Raw genomic sequence first — 17,377 nt, forward strand, 5'->3', positions numbered from 1 at the left:
TTTTTTTTTTTTTTTTTACTTTTTTATTTTTTTTTAAATTTACATCCAAATTAGTTAGTGTATAGTGCAACAATGATTTCAGGAGTAGATTCCTTAGTGCCCCTTACCCATTTAGCCCCTCCCCCCTCCCACAACCCCTCCAGTAATCCTCAGTTTGTTCTCCATATTTGAGAGTCTCTCTGTTTTGTCCCCCTCCCTGTTTTTATATTATTTTTGTTTCCCTTCCCTTATGTTCATCTGGTGTTACTTTGATAGGGATTGCATTGAATATGTAGATTGCTTTGGGTAGTATCAGTAGTTTAACAATATTTGTTCTTCCAATCCATGAGCATGGAATGCTTTTCCATTTTTTTTTTTTTGTCTTCTTTAATGTCTTTCATAAGCTTTCTATAGTTTTCAGTGTACAGATTTTTCATCTCTTTGGTTAGGTTTATTCCTAGGTATTTTATGGGTTTTGGTGCAATTGTAAATGGGATCGATTCCTTGCTTTCTCTTTCTGTTGCATCATTATTGGTGTATAGAAATGCAACTGATTTCTGTGCATTGATTTTATGTCCTGCAACTTTGCTGAATTCATGGACCAGTTCTAGCAGTTTTTTGGTGGAATCTTCTGGGTTTTCCATATAGAGTATAATTTCATCCGTGAAGACTGAAAATTTGACCTCCTCCTGGCTGATTTGGATGCCTTATATTCCTTTGTGTTGTCTGATTGTTGAGGCTAAGACTTCCAATACTATGTTGAATAACAATGGCGAGAGTGGACATCCCTGTCATATTCCTGACATTAGGGGTAAAGCTCTCAATTTTTCTATGTTTTTTTCAGGATGATGTTAGCAGGGAGGGGGTCTTTCATATATGACTTTTATGATCTTGAGGTATAATCCTTCTGTCCCTATTTTCTTGAGTGTTTTATCAATAAAGGATGCTATATTTTGTCAAATGCTTTCTTTGCATCTATTGAGATCGTGTGGTTCTTGTCCTTTTTTTTATTGATGTGATGTATCACATTGATTGTTTTGCTGATTTTGAACCAGCCCTGCATCCCAGGTACAAATCCCACTTAATCATGGTGAATAATTCTTTTAATGTATTGTTAGATCTGGTTGGCTAGTATCTTATTGAGGATTTTTGCATCCATGTTCATCAGGGAAATTGGTCTATAGTACAACTTTTTAGTGGGGTCTTTATCTGGGTTTGGAATCATTACATGCAAGGTTTTAAACCAAATTTCTATGCTGAAGCCTTCTTCTTTTTTTTTTTTTTTTTTTTTTTTTTTTTTTGTAACGTTTAGCCAAGATTTTTTTTTGAGTCTCACACTTTGAATGCTATGAAAACTCGCCCTCCCTTGAGCTCTACACTTCCCTGGTCTTTTCCCCAAGTACCCCTGAACCTATCACTCCTGCTACCCTCCACCATCCTGATGCCCATGTCAGACACCTGCATGGCATTTAGGGCACTATTGCCTTCCTCAGCTATACACCCACTTCACCATCATATGCTGTGGATTCTTCCTCCAAAATAGATCTGTACCCCCTCCTGTTCTGACCGTCTCCAAATCAAGAGCCCCTTATTATGTTCAGCTAGGTTACTACGATAGCCTTCTAATAATTTTCCCTCCTTTAAATATTGCTCACCTTAAATCTGTTTACCAAACAGCAGCTCAGATGATCTCTTAAAATTTTACATTAAATTGTTTTGTTTGTGGCTTAAAATCTGTGACTTAGCATTTGACAGAAAAGCGAATCCCAATTCTTCAGCATTTCTGTTATTCCCTGAATGATCTAGCCCTGCTTCCCTCTCTGAACTCCTTTTATGTCATTGTCCTCAGTCATATGTGAGTGAGCTAAACTCTCCTCCTTTATATTTCTCTGAAAGTCTTCTCCCTGCCCCTAACATCATAGCCCTTTACATTGTTGTTCTCTTTGCCTTCCTCCATAGTCTTAAATGAAACATTTCTCTAGAATCACAGGAAATGTCATTTCTCACAGGAATTTCCCCCTGACTGCTCACAGTACAAACTAGAACCCACTCATGATATTGTCTCCTAGGGACTAATATTATATCGCTTTACAGAATGAATCATAATATATTGTAATACAGTAAGAGGCTCTATAAGAATAGTTAAAATCCCTCAGACTCTGTGTCACAGTGCTAATCTGATCCTGTCTCTTATTTGCTTTGTGACAATGTGCAAGTTATTTAACCTCCCAGTGCTTAAATTTCCTCATGAATAGTAATAATACTTATCTTGTAGGATATTTGCAAAGAGGAAAAAATTAATATTTCTAGAGTAAATGCAGCAGAAGGCAGACATCATATATGTGCTTACATGTATGTATATGTTTGTGCATAATTTACTAAATGTCTGAAGGCATAAAACCATCACCTGCCATAATTTTTGACCTATGACAGGCTGATAGTAAACATTTGCTTATTGAATTAATGAAATGTGCAGTGCACCTTATAATTAAGCTTCAATGATTTCCAGAGGAAAAAAAAAAAGGAATGATGTTTTACATTTATAAAAGTATGTGATCAGTTACAAAGTTTATATTTTCGTTTGTGATCCACCTGTTAAAATTATTTAATTATATGTTTTTAAGAATATCTCCAGCATTTCATCTGGCCAGACCCCTACCTTCTAGAAAATATGTTTTTATTATTAACTTCATTTTGCAGATGTGACTCTAGGCCCCAAGAGCCCAAGTGGCTCATACAAATAGCAGAGTTGATCAACGGTAGGATGATCCCACTGACCTCTAGTGCCCTGGATCTCACTGCATTACTTCTCTTGTTCTTATGTTCTTTTGGAAATGCCCAGTGAACTATGTGAACACGTTTTGTGGGGTTGGTGATACTGCTTTGGTGATGATTGTTAGATTTTCACTTTTGGACAGGTCTCAAAGTTTACATTCTCTCCTCCTGTAGCATCCTTGTGTTTCAGGGACTCATCACTTAGAGCAAAACCTGTCTTCCAGGACCTGCTTGCCCTTAGCCTTGCCTTCATGATTCCACGACATTCGGTATATAAGCTGTGGAGTGATGGTTCTGAAAGGCCACCCGTTGTTCCTAATTCTTTCGTATTACTTTCCTCCATTAAACCTGTTCCTGTCGTTAAGTGTAATATTTTCCCCCCTAGCTTTTCCTTATGAGAGGCAAGCAAATGGCTAGTTTCTCCTTGAACCTGCTCCATATCATTTCTGGATTCTGAATACATTTCATTGTTGTTGTTGGGTTTTTTTTCCCCCCTCTAAATGCTCGGGTATTTGAGAGCTGAAAGGGATCTTACATAATTAAAGTCCCAAATTCATAATCAGAGAAGCTAAGCTTCATGAAGGTGAGTCACAGGCTCAGGGTTACAGTAGGAAGGGAGGCTTAGATGAAAATTGCTATTTGATCATCAGTGCACTTCAGTTACCAGTTTACTCATTTTCCTTTATGAAAGAAAAAGCACAACAGGATTGGGACGTAGAAGTCACGAATGCAACTAAAATTGTGTGATTGATTTTCATGTTCATTTGTGTATTTACTTTTGTGTCTTTCACAGTTTAACAGCAATGCCCAGGATGTGAGCTGTTTTCAGCACCTTGTCCAAGCCAACGTAAGAAATAAGAAAGTGCTGAAAGATGCAGTGAATAACATCACAGCAAAAGGAATCACAGACTATAAGAAAGGCTTTAGTTTTGCTTTCGAACAGCTGCTTAATGTAAGTATCCATACCATCCCCTTTTCTCTTTTATTACTGAATCATAGCATATGAATTTCAGTAGGCTGGTGGTTAGTACTACCAGTAACTATCAGTTACATAACTGATGTTTTTCTTTTATTTAAAAAGCAGATGTGTCCAGGCAGTAGAAATCTTTGAACTACTTTTATTTTTAAATCCCGAACTCAAAGGCATACACCGTGTAGACATTCTTTTCCTTTTAGATCTTCTCTTCCATCATCTCTTTGAACTCTCTTTCCAAAAGAAACATTCATACGATAATTATTTAATTTTGCATAAGCACTTCAAACTTAGTTGGCATATTTAGAATATCATTTCTTTTTTCTTATTTCACTTGCTGCCATATTTATGTGTTTTTCAGTCATCAGTGGTTGGTAGAAATGTTTTAGTTTCAAACATCTATTTGGTTCTTAAAGTTGTTACTTAATGTCCACAAAGGTCCAAATGGCAGACATTAAGGGGAATAGGATATAAGTCTCAGAGCAGGAATTTCTTCCTCAGTGAAGATCTCTCCCTCACCAGATCACCCATCCAAGTCTCCAGTTAGACTCTCAGACTCCAGCATGCTTGCTGCCTGCCCCATACATTAGCACATACCTCACGCTGTGGACTAGTGTTTTCAAGTGGGCATGTTGTCTGTCATTTTGAGCTCTTCTAGAGCAGGAGTCGTCATTGAGGTTTTTATCTCTCACGAGGCACTATTATCACCATGGTTGAGAGTGTGAACCTAACCTTTCTATACCTTGGTTTCCTCACTTACACCATGGCATGTACAGCAGAGAGGGCCATAGACAGGATTGTCCACAGAACCCGACACATAGCAAACCTCATGTGAGTGTGGGTTGTTGCCTTGGTATTGGAGTCATGGTCATTATTACTATAGTTAATGACTAACACGTGTCTGGTACAGAGTCAGCTGATCATTCAAACCATATTTGCTGAGTCACCGAATAGGCCCTTAAATGCAGTCTTGTCTGCAAGTTGGACTTGGTTGTTCCCTAAGTAAGGCTTCTAAAATAGTTTTCAAGATGTCTGATTGGTTGCCTCATTCATTTGTTCATTCAGCCAATATTTATTGTGTGCCTCACAATTTCCTGTCACATTACTATTGCTAGAATAGCAGAAGTAAACAAGGCTGTCTGATCTCAAGAAGGTCCAGCATGACATGGGAAATCATCATTCCTAGTACAATGCGTTAGTGCTGTTATAGGGCATTCACAGTGTGTTTATTTGAACATGACTGAGGCGGAGTTTGACTTACCCAAAGGATGTCAGGAAAGTGGGGCATTTCCTTGAAAACAGGATTTTGAAGAATGAGTAGAATTTAGGTAGGTACACGAGAGAGGGGAAAATCACTTCAGAGAAAAAGAACAACATGGACAAAGCCACAGTCATATAGGACAACATGGCACATGGGAAAAATGGCAGGTGGTTTGGCATGGCTGGGACATAACAATGCGGGAGCTGCAAGGGAAATAAAAAGGCCATGGGGTATCAGTTAATGAGGTGTTTAGGAACAAATGAAAAGTTTATAATATGAGAATGACATGGTCTAACGAGTGTTCTAAGTTTAGCTGTTATAGAAATCCTGGTGTTGGAGTAAAGGCAAAAAAAATGTTAAGGAGGGTGATGTGGTGATAATCAGATAGTTCTCTGGACTAGAATGCTAGGTGGCTGGTAACACAGGAATCTAAGTAGAGGTATGTGAGGGTAGTAATAGCTCCGCTTCAGACATACCGAGTTTGCGGTGGTGATATTTATTAGATAGCATTAGATCAGCAAGTAAGGAGACAGAAAAGCCAAGTAGTTCAGTGTTGTAGTTCCCAGGGGAGTTACATTTGGTAAAATGCATATGCTTATGAAATGATGTATGTTGGCTCATAGAAGGATGAAAACTCAAAACTTTGAAATTCAAATGTAATTGACCATTAGATTAAGATGTCTTCTTTCTGTAGTAAAGAAATACAAGTTTGTGGAGTTTTTTCAAAGAAGTTCTTTTTCTTTTGAGTCAACCAAGTTGGTGGCATCTTAACTGCTCTTCTTGGTATTGTTAATTTACCTCACTTCGTTCCCTCCTATTCAGGTTTCAGTTGTGAAATGATAAGGAGTCTCAAGCCTAATGTACTATTTCAGAGCCAGTCTCAGTAGAGAGGCCACATTAACTCCCAGATTCATTACTAGTTGCTGATAAAATATGATTTAACTCCTATTGGCCTCTCGTACTGCCTCTATAATTATAAATTATTTTTAATCTGTTCTCAGTTATTCCTGAAGCCAGTCTCATCTGGTCTGCTTTCCACGTGTCCTTTACGTATTACAGTTCTTCATTTTAGTATATGTGCTGCCGAAGCGAGCACTACAGTTCTTCATTTTAAAGTAATTTTCCCACATGTCATGGCTTGCCTTATTCAAAGTTGAAGGGAATTTTGTTACCTCTTCCAAATACTTCTAGGTGTCTTATTGCACAATGTCATTCTCTGTTTTTTGTTTGTCATTGCAAGGTCTATTATTAAGATCCCTAAAGCAAGTATCAAATAGAATTAAATGTATCATTTATCCCACAGTATGCCTTAAATTAAGATTTGAATTAGTCCTCAGTTGCATTTCAGAAAATATTACAAATATACGGAGATGCATTTTTCAAAAAAAAAATTAAATATAAGTATGATAGATTCTGGGCTGTATACTGGCCACACAGAATACAAGGATAAGCAAGAAGACACGTAATATAATTTGTTATGAAATAACAAAATAAGTTACCATCTGTACTGTCATTTTATTGAAATAGTCGAGTTCTTTCCTTTTCTTAATTTGTTACAGATCGGTAACATATAATTGTTATGATTGTGTGATTCTTTAGATGGTTGCACTTCCTTTGACTAGTTGCTGACTTTGCTGGACCACGTGTCTACTCAGGAGGCTCCTCCTGGGGGAAAATCTTGTTGAAAGCAAAACATTTCTTCATTCCGCCTTTTTTGTGTGTCCTAATATCTATCCTTCTTGGGAAACATTACTATTCTAATTACACAAATGATCAGCATGCCCCAATGTCCTTACCTACCCTCGTATTTGTGTTGAGTAATAACAATACCAACATTACTTCCAAAATTGGAACCAAGTTCTAATGAAGAACCTTGAATCACTTTTATGAAACAGTCTTTTAGGTACATGTTATTTTGCCCATCTCATATATGTAGATAAAATGAAATCATCAAAGAAATTAATTCTAGTTAAGGGATTTTCAACACCTTTCACGAAAGCATTTTGATGATAAAATATGAAACTTTTTGATAAGTCCAATTTTCAGATGGCTTTCTTTAAAGAACGATGCTTGAATGTGACAAATTATATTAGTCGTATTTGAGTTTTCATAATACTTGGTTTAAAGCTTTAACTGCCAGTGTTCTAATGGCCTAGTCAATGGGATGCCATTATATGAAATGGGATCTTTTCATCAGTAGAGCATAATATTATCTTGATTAACTTTTACAACAGGAAATGAGATTTATCTTCTTTGAAAAGTGAGATTTTTTTTTTTTTAAGAAACCTAAATACTACAAGAGAATGAATGATTTCTTTCAAAAATAGTAATCATTTTAAGGCCAGGGCAGTGATGGCCTTTATGTTACTCAAAATCACATGTGGCTGTTGAGACTTGAAATGCGGCTGGTTTGAATTGAAATGCATTATAAACATAAAATACACACCAGAATTTGAAGAGTTAGTGTGAAAGAAAAAAAAGTGTATATTATCTCAATAATTTCCATATGGATTCCATGTTCAATTGATAATATTTTGGGGGTGACTAGATTAAATAAAATATATTAGTAGAATTAATTTCAGATATTTTTCAGACATTCTTTAGTGTGGCTTTTAAAATTTTTAAATGACAAATTTGGCTTGCATTATACCTCCATTCAGCAGTACTGAGCTGGAGGCTTGACATTTTCAGAGAAGCCGAGCATTCGTAAAGTAGTGAAATCTTTTATTCTCAACACTTGTGCAAACACATTTCACAACAGTAGGAGCTTGAGATGATGATTTCAGACCTCAGAGAACTCCAGCTTTCTAAATTAGTTCTTCATCTTAGTGGCCCTTTGGTGCTAATCACTGTTTTCCTCTGTCTGACTCTTTGGGGACCTGAAGGTTTAAGGGAGGATTTATCTTTGGAATTGAGTCTTTCAGGATTCGAGTATGTGTGGCAGATTGAGAGAGGATAGGAGGATATTCTGGGATTAGGTATCAGCCTTTACAAAGATACAAAAGAGTGCTGGGTGTTAGGGATCAACTAGAAGTTTGCAGTTTGGGGCAGTAAAGTGAATAAAATATGGTGAAGGAAGAGGACAGGGAGCAAAAATGTTTGTCAATGGATTGAAAATACATGTGGAAGGGTATGCACATTTTTCATTAATACCACTTATTTGTTTCTGGTACAATTACAGAGGCATAAAACTGACATAACCATTCATTTAAAATCCATTTATTAATCAACCACTGAGAGGTTATTACATGCCAGACTCTTCAGGATCAGACAAGACAAAACTTCATGCCCTTACAGCACTTAACATTCAATCAGGGGAAGCCAACAAAATGCAAACAAATAAAATACATACTGTATACATAAAACAATGTAAAATGCTATGAAGAAAAATACCACCTGGGAGAGAGAGTACAATTTAAAGCCATTTTCAGCAAATTCTTCACTCCTAGGTGACATTTGATCAAAGACCGAAAGGAAGTGAGACCCATGGATATCTGGGGGGTAAGGAGAGTCCCTTGTAGAGATGGGTCTGGCCTGACCCGGGACTGGTTCTTTAGAGTATACTTTCTGAACAGATACTACACCCTTCCTTTCAGTCTGTTCATGCTCTTTCCGTATTGCTTCATATTCCTTACCTTTTTGTGTGTGAATGATACACATTTTTTAAATTTTATTTACAGTATAATGTTTCTAGAGCCAACTGCAATAAGATTATCATGTTGTTCACGGATGGAGGAGAAGAGAGAGCCCAGGAGATATTTGCCAAATACAACAAAGATAAAAAAGTGAGTGATTTTCTAGTATTTTCTTTCATTTTGGTATCAATGTACGTGGTTTTTAAAGAGATGTGACGGAGGGTCACTAAGAGGGGAAATTAGCATGCTGATTATAAAGTCATATGGATCATGGATTATAAACCACTGACGCAGTTACAGAATTATTCAGCGTAATACTTTTTATGTGATCCTTAATTACCTTCTATCTAATTTATTAATAAAATAATTTGGACCTATAAAATCCTATCTGTTTCTTATGTATAAATTCTGTATGAGAAAATGTTATAGGAAGAGAGTAACCAGAAGAGAATGGAAAAATAGGAACAGTTTAAGCTTTTCTAGGAAAACTTTGTGATCATTTAATTATTACAGTAATACTAAAACTTCCTACATATGTCTAAAAATTATCTTCATATAGACATTGTTCTGTAGATTTCCAAATGAAGCAATTTATAACAGCAAAAATTGCATCCTTATTTGAAAATCATTTTTATTTTGTCAACTTTCAAAGTAAAACAGCCAGGGGCGCCTGCGTGGCTCAGTCGGTTGAGTGTCCGACTTCAGCTCAGATCATGATCTCACGGTCTGTGAGTTCGAGCCCCGTGTGGGGCTCTGTGCAGACAGCTCAGAGCCTGGAGCCTGCTTCCGATTCTGTGTCTTCCTCTCTCTCTGCCTCTCCCCCGCTCATGCTCTGTCTCTCTCTGTCAAAAATAAATAAACATTAAAAAAAAAAAAAAAGTAAAACAGCCAGTTATTTTATCAGCAAAATGGGTTTATTCAGGAATAACAGAAGAATTCCAGCTCAGGACATGTAAGCTATGGCAAGCGGTAGGCAAGTATCCATATCAAAGAAGAGGAACTCTGCAGGGAAAAAAAAAGAGAGAGTTGCAAACCACTGCTTGAGCCAAAACCCATTGGAGGAAAGCCAGCGTTCAGGGTGGCGATGGTTTCTCCTTGGCTGAGTTGAGATATTTTGTTATTGGCTGAGCTCGTTCCTGGGCAAAGAGAAATTCTTTCTCCTGCTGGAGTGGGAAAGTAGGCTGTTTTTCTTGCAAATGCAAAGTACTTCTTATTGGGATCTGCACCTGATGAGGGGTGTTAGGGCCTGAGACCTTCCCCTTCCCCTTCTGGCTTCCCAACACCATTTTCGAGGAAGTTTCCTTTATTCAGTTTTACACACTCAATAGAATATATTAGGCAAATTCTTTAATGTGCATAATATTTTTAAAGTATGCTGCTTCCATAAGGAATGAGGAATGTGAAGACAGGAATTTTGAGGTTGTAATATATTTGTTTCAGTGATTATGTAACTGCAGAAAAAAGTATTGTTGGGAGACCTATTTCGAACGTTCATCCATGTACCTAAACCTGCTGATACTGCAGAGGATGTCAACTGTAACTAACTATCTTTCTAGCAATCCTACCATCAGTTTATTTCAACTTTCTGACTGACTCTTCACATTTGATAAGAGAATGATTCTTAATTCGGTTTTCTAACATGCTAAGGATCCATTAGGAAAGTAATGATAAATCATAAGCTGTTTCTTGTGTTTCAAGAATTCCAACAGATATTACACATTGATCCAGAAGAACTCTCTATTGAAGAAAATGCCAATTCGCTTTGGTTTTAATTGCTGTTTTCACCATTTGGAGAGGTGTCGTTCATCATGATTTCTAGTAGATTGTTTTATATGTATTCTAGGAATTAAAAGGAGAGAGGGAAAAGATGAATTAATATATTTCGATAGTTTTGCAGACACAGTATTGTGACTAATTGGGTACAGTATTGATGAATTTTTTTAGAATACTTTGAATACTCCTAGGTGCTTTTTAGCCTATATGTGATTGCAATATGATCGAAGAATTGAAAACATACACACACATAAAACCTCAAATTCACTACAAATCTTTTTAATACTCAACTCTTTGAATACTTACATATACTGTAATTATGTTATGACATAAGTTTCATCCATAGGTTGAGGTTTTTTTCTCTTTTTTTTCCTAAGGACCTAGTGATTTTAATCGTATAGAGAAACCATTTCTTTTGAAAAAGTTAATAAATTGAACCATTGACCGAATACTTTCAGATGATAACTTGATGTCATAAATAGTTCTTTCCAAAAAAAATATCAGAATGAAAAGAAATGGGAAGATCCAGGTGCATTAATCTAAGATATAATGTACATTTAATTACCTTACTTAGTAACTACTCATTTTTCAAAATTCAGGGCAATCATCACCCCCTGGAGGATGTCCCTGACACCCCCCTCCCCTTCAGGCTTGTTTGGACGCTTGTGCTCTGATCCCAAAGCACACTGTATGGGATCCTACATGTCCCTTACACTGTACTGTCCCCATGGGAGCTCTCCTTGGTCCCCTCTCTGGATTACTAGATCCCACAAGACTGGGCCTGTGTTTTGTTTACCTCTGAACTCTAGGTATCCAGCAGCGAGTTCAGATTTGGAGATAGTTTTTAATGCATGACAGTAAATGAATTGAGACTATCTCAAGGAAGTTGGAAGCAGGGGGGCGCCTGGGTGGCGCAGTCGGTTAAGCGTCCGTCTTCAGCCAGGTCACGATCTCGCGGTTCTCGTGAGTTCGAGCCCCGCGTCGGGCTCTGGGCTGATGGCTCAGAGCCTGGAGCCTGTTTCCGATTCTGTGTCTCCCTCCCTCTCTGCCCCTCCCCCATTCGTGCTCTGTCTCTCTCTGTCCCAAAAATAAATAAAAAACGTTGAAAAAAAAATTAAAAAAAAAAAAAAAAGAAGTTGGAAGCAGGATTTCTATTATAGGACAAACGTAATTATGAAAATAACTTGGGGCAAGGAATTTTCAGCTTATTTAAATGTTCTAAATAATTCTAACATTACCATATTTTAAAGAACTCAAATAAAACAAATTTAATCAAAATTCAACTGTATCTCAAAATTCTAGTAGTTAATCTTACTTTCATCATTTGGAAGTGACCTTTTGGCACCTTAAATTTAGTCATAATTTTAAGAATATGATTTTATGATAGAAGTATGTAAGTAAGTACAAGCCCCACCATTTATATCACTGTTTTTAAACGGATACAAGTTTAGATAAATCATCTTTTATTTTATTAATGTATCATCCAAACCTACCACTGGGAATCTCACTTACTTCTGGATATTTTTCTTCTTTTAAAATGGAAGGATTCTTGGGGCACCCGGGTGGCTCAGTCGGTTAAGCGACCGACTTCAGCTCATGTCATGATCTCGCAATTAGTGAGTTCAAGCCCCGTGTCTGGCTCTGTGCTGACAGCTCGGAGCTGGAGCCTGCTTCAGACTCTGTGTCTCCCTCTCCTCCTTGGGCTCTGTCTCTCTCTGTCTCTCAAAAATAAATAAACATTAAAAAATTTTTAAAAATAAAATAAAATGGAAGAATTCTTAAATTAATGTGGCAATGAATTTTACATATTATGTCAGAATTTGTCACAGACAAATCTTGATTTTAAGGAGTATATATTTTAACAAATTTAAATTAATAAAAAATGTATAAAAAGAGAAGTAATTTTCATCTACATTTGTAATTTTTTTTCTCCTTGAAAACTGTATTTGCATCCAGGATTAACACAATAACATGTCTTGAAGGCATAGCATAAACGTTTGTTTTAATACAAGAGGATTTATGTCATCAGGAAAGCAATAGTTTTTATCCTCTACTATCACAAATTGTTTAATTGAATAAATGAAGAACTTACTGGTTTAAAGCCATTTTTCCTTCTATGCATCCTAAAAAAGTCCAGTCTATATATTAATATCTTGAAACACTACTTCTCATCCCCTTCACCTTTTATAGGAACTAAACTTTTAAACAAAGCATTTTGTGACATAGTAAACCACATAATAAACGATTCATATCACATTCACTTTTGTCAAACTAATGAATCCAGTCTTATGCAACAGTCCTGCTGTTTGCTCACATACTGACCTCTGTGCTTTATGGACACACACTTTTCTTAAGGGCACACACTTGTATTAATGCCAAAGCAACTTTGAAAATTAATGCTTAGTTTCTGCAATATTTAATTGTTATTTTTACCTCACATAAACATTAAGATGTTCTTGGAATTAGATACTTGATTGTTTCTGTGATTCTAATTTCAGTGGCTGTAGCAAAGTTTTTGTGATAAGCACACTTATACATATATGCTTACCTACATACACAGATATATCCATACATACAAATTTATGCGTATTTTTTTTAATTTTTATTTATTTTTGAGACAGAGAGAAACAGAGCATGAGTGGAGAAGGGGTAAAGAGAGGGGGAGACACAGAATCCGAAGCAGGCTCCAGGCTCCGAGCTGTCAGCACAGAGCCCGATGCAGGGCCCGAACCCACCAAATGTGAGATCATGACCTGAGCCAATGTCAGACGCTTAACCCACTGAGCCACCCAGGTGCCCCTATATCTATTTTTGAAAACATTTTAATGTTTATTTACTTCAGAGAGAGATAGAGAGAGAGAGGGAGGGAGACACAGAATCTGAAGCAGGTTCCAGGCTCCAAGCTGTCAGTACAGCTTGTGGGGCTTAAACTCACAAACCGTGAGATCATGACCTGAGCTGAAGCTGGATGCCTACCGACTGAGCCACCCAGGCACCCCTATATCTATTTTAAATGGGCATCCCCTCTGTCCATTGTATCTCCAGTAACAAGAGACCATGTGTGCTACTTTGGCATGAGCTTTCTAATATAAAATTGTATGAATAAAAGCCAGCTGGTGGTTGAGAAGTAAACGAGGGGTGAGAAAAGAGAAATCTGAATATAAAACATTTTTTCTAAAATATTTGCAAATATCACGGGGGAATTAAGACCATCGACTCAAGGTCATAGTTTAGATACACACACAGGTATGGGTGTATGTGTGTGTATCTCCATACTTTGTTTTTAAGGATGGAAGAGCTTAATTCATTATTCTGTGTTACAGGTTCATAAAGAGACATACAGGGAAAGCTTATAGATACAAAACAGAAAAATAATTGACAGAGATCCTTGAAAGAGGAGGGACAGATAGATGCAGATCATAGCTTCCTGAACTGAACAAGTAGTAATTACGTTTATGGCAAAATTGCTGTCTTGTCCTTCTTACGAACTCTACCTTGAAGTGTAATGGCTTCCCGCATTTTCTCATGTGGGAAAACTTTATTAAACAAAAAAAATCATCTGTTGGTATTCGCATGTTCCATATCAATTAACAGTGAATAGATGATAGCAGATGATCACTTTTAAGTCAGGCCTTTGAGTGTATTTTTCTTTGGTCAAGACATCATTTTGTACAGTTAATTGCTTTTGCTAAGGTCATATGTGTGCATAGAGTATGTATATATACCCACCAAAAGTAGTGTGTATATATATATATATACGCACTTCATATATGATTTCAAATGGCTGTGAATGAATTTGAGGACCCCTTTCTAACTTCTTCTTATTCACAATTCCCAACCTCCCACCCACCCGCCCATTCAGTCTGAGAGAGTCACAGCCCACAGATACTGATATGGAAGATAATTAATTGTCTACCTTTGTCATGTAAGGGTGTACATGACCCAGAATGTTCAGTGTTTTTGCCATAAGCAAAAATCCCATAAACATCTTTGCCACAAGGATTTTCTTTGCAATTATTTTCACCTCATAACTAAATGGCCATAAGGCAATTTTGCCATAAGACATAAAAAAAAAATAATTTATTGGTAGTTTGGTTTGACAGTTCTGTTTTTTCAAACTGGTTGAAAGTTAGATTTCTTTCTCCTTCAATGCATTATTGTGTGTATTTCTGTATTATACTGTATAATTCTGTGTAATTGTGATTATTCTATGTATTTCTGTATTACATAACTGTTAGCCCTCACAGTGGTATATACTGTGACACAGAGTTGTAAACCCACATTTCCTATAGAACTTTGGAATGTCTATCAATGGATATATGCCAGTATGCCAAGAAGAAACAACAGTGTAGAAGGCTTTCACAGCACACACAAAAAATGCAAACTGAGTGACAATTATGCATCCTAGTATTTGGAAACTGATACCTCTCTTAACAAAGGAAGAGATTTTAGCAAACAAAGGAGGAAAAAAAAGTATAATGCCAAGGGAAGAGACAAATGAACAAGCAAAAAAAACCAAAACAAGTATAACACAATGAATGAATGACTTTGAAGACCAGTGTTTAGGTTAACCCACAAAATAAGAGCAGTGAATTTTGCAGTATCGCTCTGAATCCACATTATACGTTTGGAACGAATTCAAATATTTTGTATTACGCAAAATAAATTCCTTGACATCTTGTTACTCATTTTCCATCTTTCGTTGTGTCTTTTTAAATGAATGACCCTCTTTTATATTTCATGATTTTATCTTTTACGGTGAAATTGCCTTAAAACCAATATTTACACCGCAAAATGTTTGCAGTGAAATTGCTTGCAGCAAAGATGTTTATGGTGACAGGATCTAGAACCCTGTATTACCAATCCCATACCTGCATAATTAATATTTGTTACATAATCTATTACTCAGAATTTCCCTAGCCATGTTATTTTTCGAATGGCCAGTGTGCAAAAATAAAATTTGATAGATGTAGTAAAATGCTTTCAATACTCTTAAAAATTCTCTATTTGATTATAACTTTATTTTAAAAGACGTCCTTTAAAACAAAGTTCCCTTGTGTTTTCAAAAAATATCAAAATTACCAAGTCATAAAGTTGGATGAGCTTTAACAGAAAACTCTGAAAACTACTCTTTGAATTCTGCCTCCCCCCCTCCCCCCAAGCCTCTTGCTTGGCATAAATGTGGCTGCTGAATGCTTCATTTACATTCATTTTTCACCCAGATGACATTAGAAATCATTCAGAGCAACCCAGGTAAGTGTGATGAGGTGCATCCGGAGAGCTGATGAATGAGGCTGCAGATATACAGCACAATTTAATGAGGCCAAAAGGTTTAAGAATTAGAACAAAATGTTTGGATTCTTTGGACGTGTACTACTCTTGGGAATTAATCTACCTGATTATAGATAGGTACGGCTTTAAAACTGAGTCCATGTTAATCTCTTCACACAGCTGTTCCATATTAAAATGCATTCACGTTACGATCTTTACCTGCAGCAGTCCCGTTCCTTAGGGTTCACCCGCGTGTACGACACTTCCTTAAAAATGGTGCCAAAACTAAAATGAACTCTATCACAGAATCCAAACAAATGAATAAAGGAAAGTGAAACCAGACACAGAGTTGAAAGATAATTCCCAGGCCTAGCAAAATTAAAGATATTTGATTTTCTGTAGAATGGCAAAAAGATTGGTTAACAGTACACGCTTAAGATTGTCTAGCCAGTTAGAAAATAGTCCTCTGATGCCTAGCTTATTTCTCAGAATTAATAAAAAAATGCAAAAGCATCAAAAATTTGTAACGTGAAAATTTCAAAATAACCAGTAAATTGAATAAGAACAAATGGAAAATATGCATGGATTTCAAAATAAAGTGTCGCCAAAATTACAACGGCATGACAGATGCATTGTTACTTTTTTTAGTTATTTAAAAAATGATTAGCAAAGTCTTTCCTATTTGTCAGATCCATAGCAGAAATAAATAATCTGTAGCCCACTAAAATCTAAACCAAATTACAAATTATAGAATCTGGGTATGTGTTTTATATAGTAACAGTGAAAATTGTCAATTAATTTTTCAACAGATGGTAAGGAAAGTGATTTGTTGCCTTCTCTGCTGTCTTTGCCTGGCTTCTCCATCGGGCAAGAATGAAGCCTTTGGAAGCAGTGTTTAAATATATGCGGCGCTGAGATTTGTAAAACGTTGTAATACCGGGTAACAAATGCACTGCTTCTAAAAAGCTTCATTTTAGACATTTTGCCACTTGCAGCAGTTACTAAGAGCTTTTCAGCTTTAGAATAGAAAATATGCTTTTGTTCAAAAAAACCAAATGTGTTATTTATGCTGGAGTTACTGTAGAGTTGGTAACAGGAATCACCAGTAACATTGGCCCCTCAGCAGAGAGATTATCCATGTCAAAGTCATGTTGTGTGTGTGTGTGTGTGTGTCTTTCTGTCTTCCTCTCTGACAGATTTATTTACACTTGTTTCTCTTAGTATAAAATTAATGTTGATACTTTATTCCCTGAACTAAGGAAAATATTATCAGACACATTCTCTTCAGGTGTAATACTACTACCAAACATTTTACAGAATCCTTACTATCTAAAATCTAGTGAAAAATGGAAGTTGAGTGTTACATGAAGCACACAGTATATAAGAAGACATACAGAAAATGTGGGGCGCCTGGGTGGCGCAGTCGGTTAAGCGTCCGACTTCAGCCGGGTCACGATCTCGCGGTCCGGGAGTTCGAGCCCCGCGTCGGGCTCTGGGCTGATGGCTCAGAGCCTGGAGCCTGTTTCCGATTCTGTGTCTCCCTCTCTCTCTGCCCCTCCCCCGTTCATGCTCTGTCTCTCTCTGTCCCCAAAAAATAAATAAACGTTAAAAAAAAAAAAGAAGACATACAGAAAATGTAAAGAAAATACACTTGAATTAATCTCTGGATAGAATTGTATCACCGAGAATCAGGATGGCCTTTTGTTTGTG

The 17,377-nt window shown here is 36.6% G+C and overlaps 1 protein-coding gene across 9 annotated transcripts in view; it reads left to right on the plus strand.

Annotated features, from left to right (window-relative positions):
* Positions 1-17,377, plus strand: part of CACNA2D1 (calcium voltage-gated channel auxiliary subunit alpha2delta 1) — a 495,580-nt gene that overhangs the window by 399,082 nt on the left and 79,121 nt on the right. For all 9 annotated transcript variants that reach the window (XM_040472796.1, XM_040472797.1, XM_040472798.1 and 6 more), the window contains 2 exons: positions 3,548-3,706; positions 8,669-8,773. In XM_040472796.1, the coding sequence (XP_040328730.1) occupies positions 3,548-3,706; positions 8,669-8,773 (264 nt within the window). The remainder of the gene's footprint in view (positions 1-3,547; positions 3,707-8,668; positions 8,774-17,377) is intronic.

This window comes from Herpailurus yagouaroundi, unplaced genomic scaffold (assembly GCF_014898765.1).
Source record: "Herpailurus yagouaroundi ecotype Mexico unplaced genomic scaffold, PumYag 100, whole genome shotgun sequence".
NCBI classification, from domain to species: Eukaryota; Metazoa; Chordata; class Mammalia; order Carnivora; family Felidae; genus Herpailurus; species Herpailurus yagouaroundi.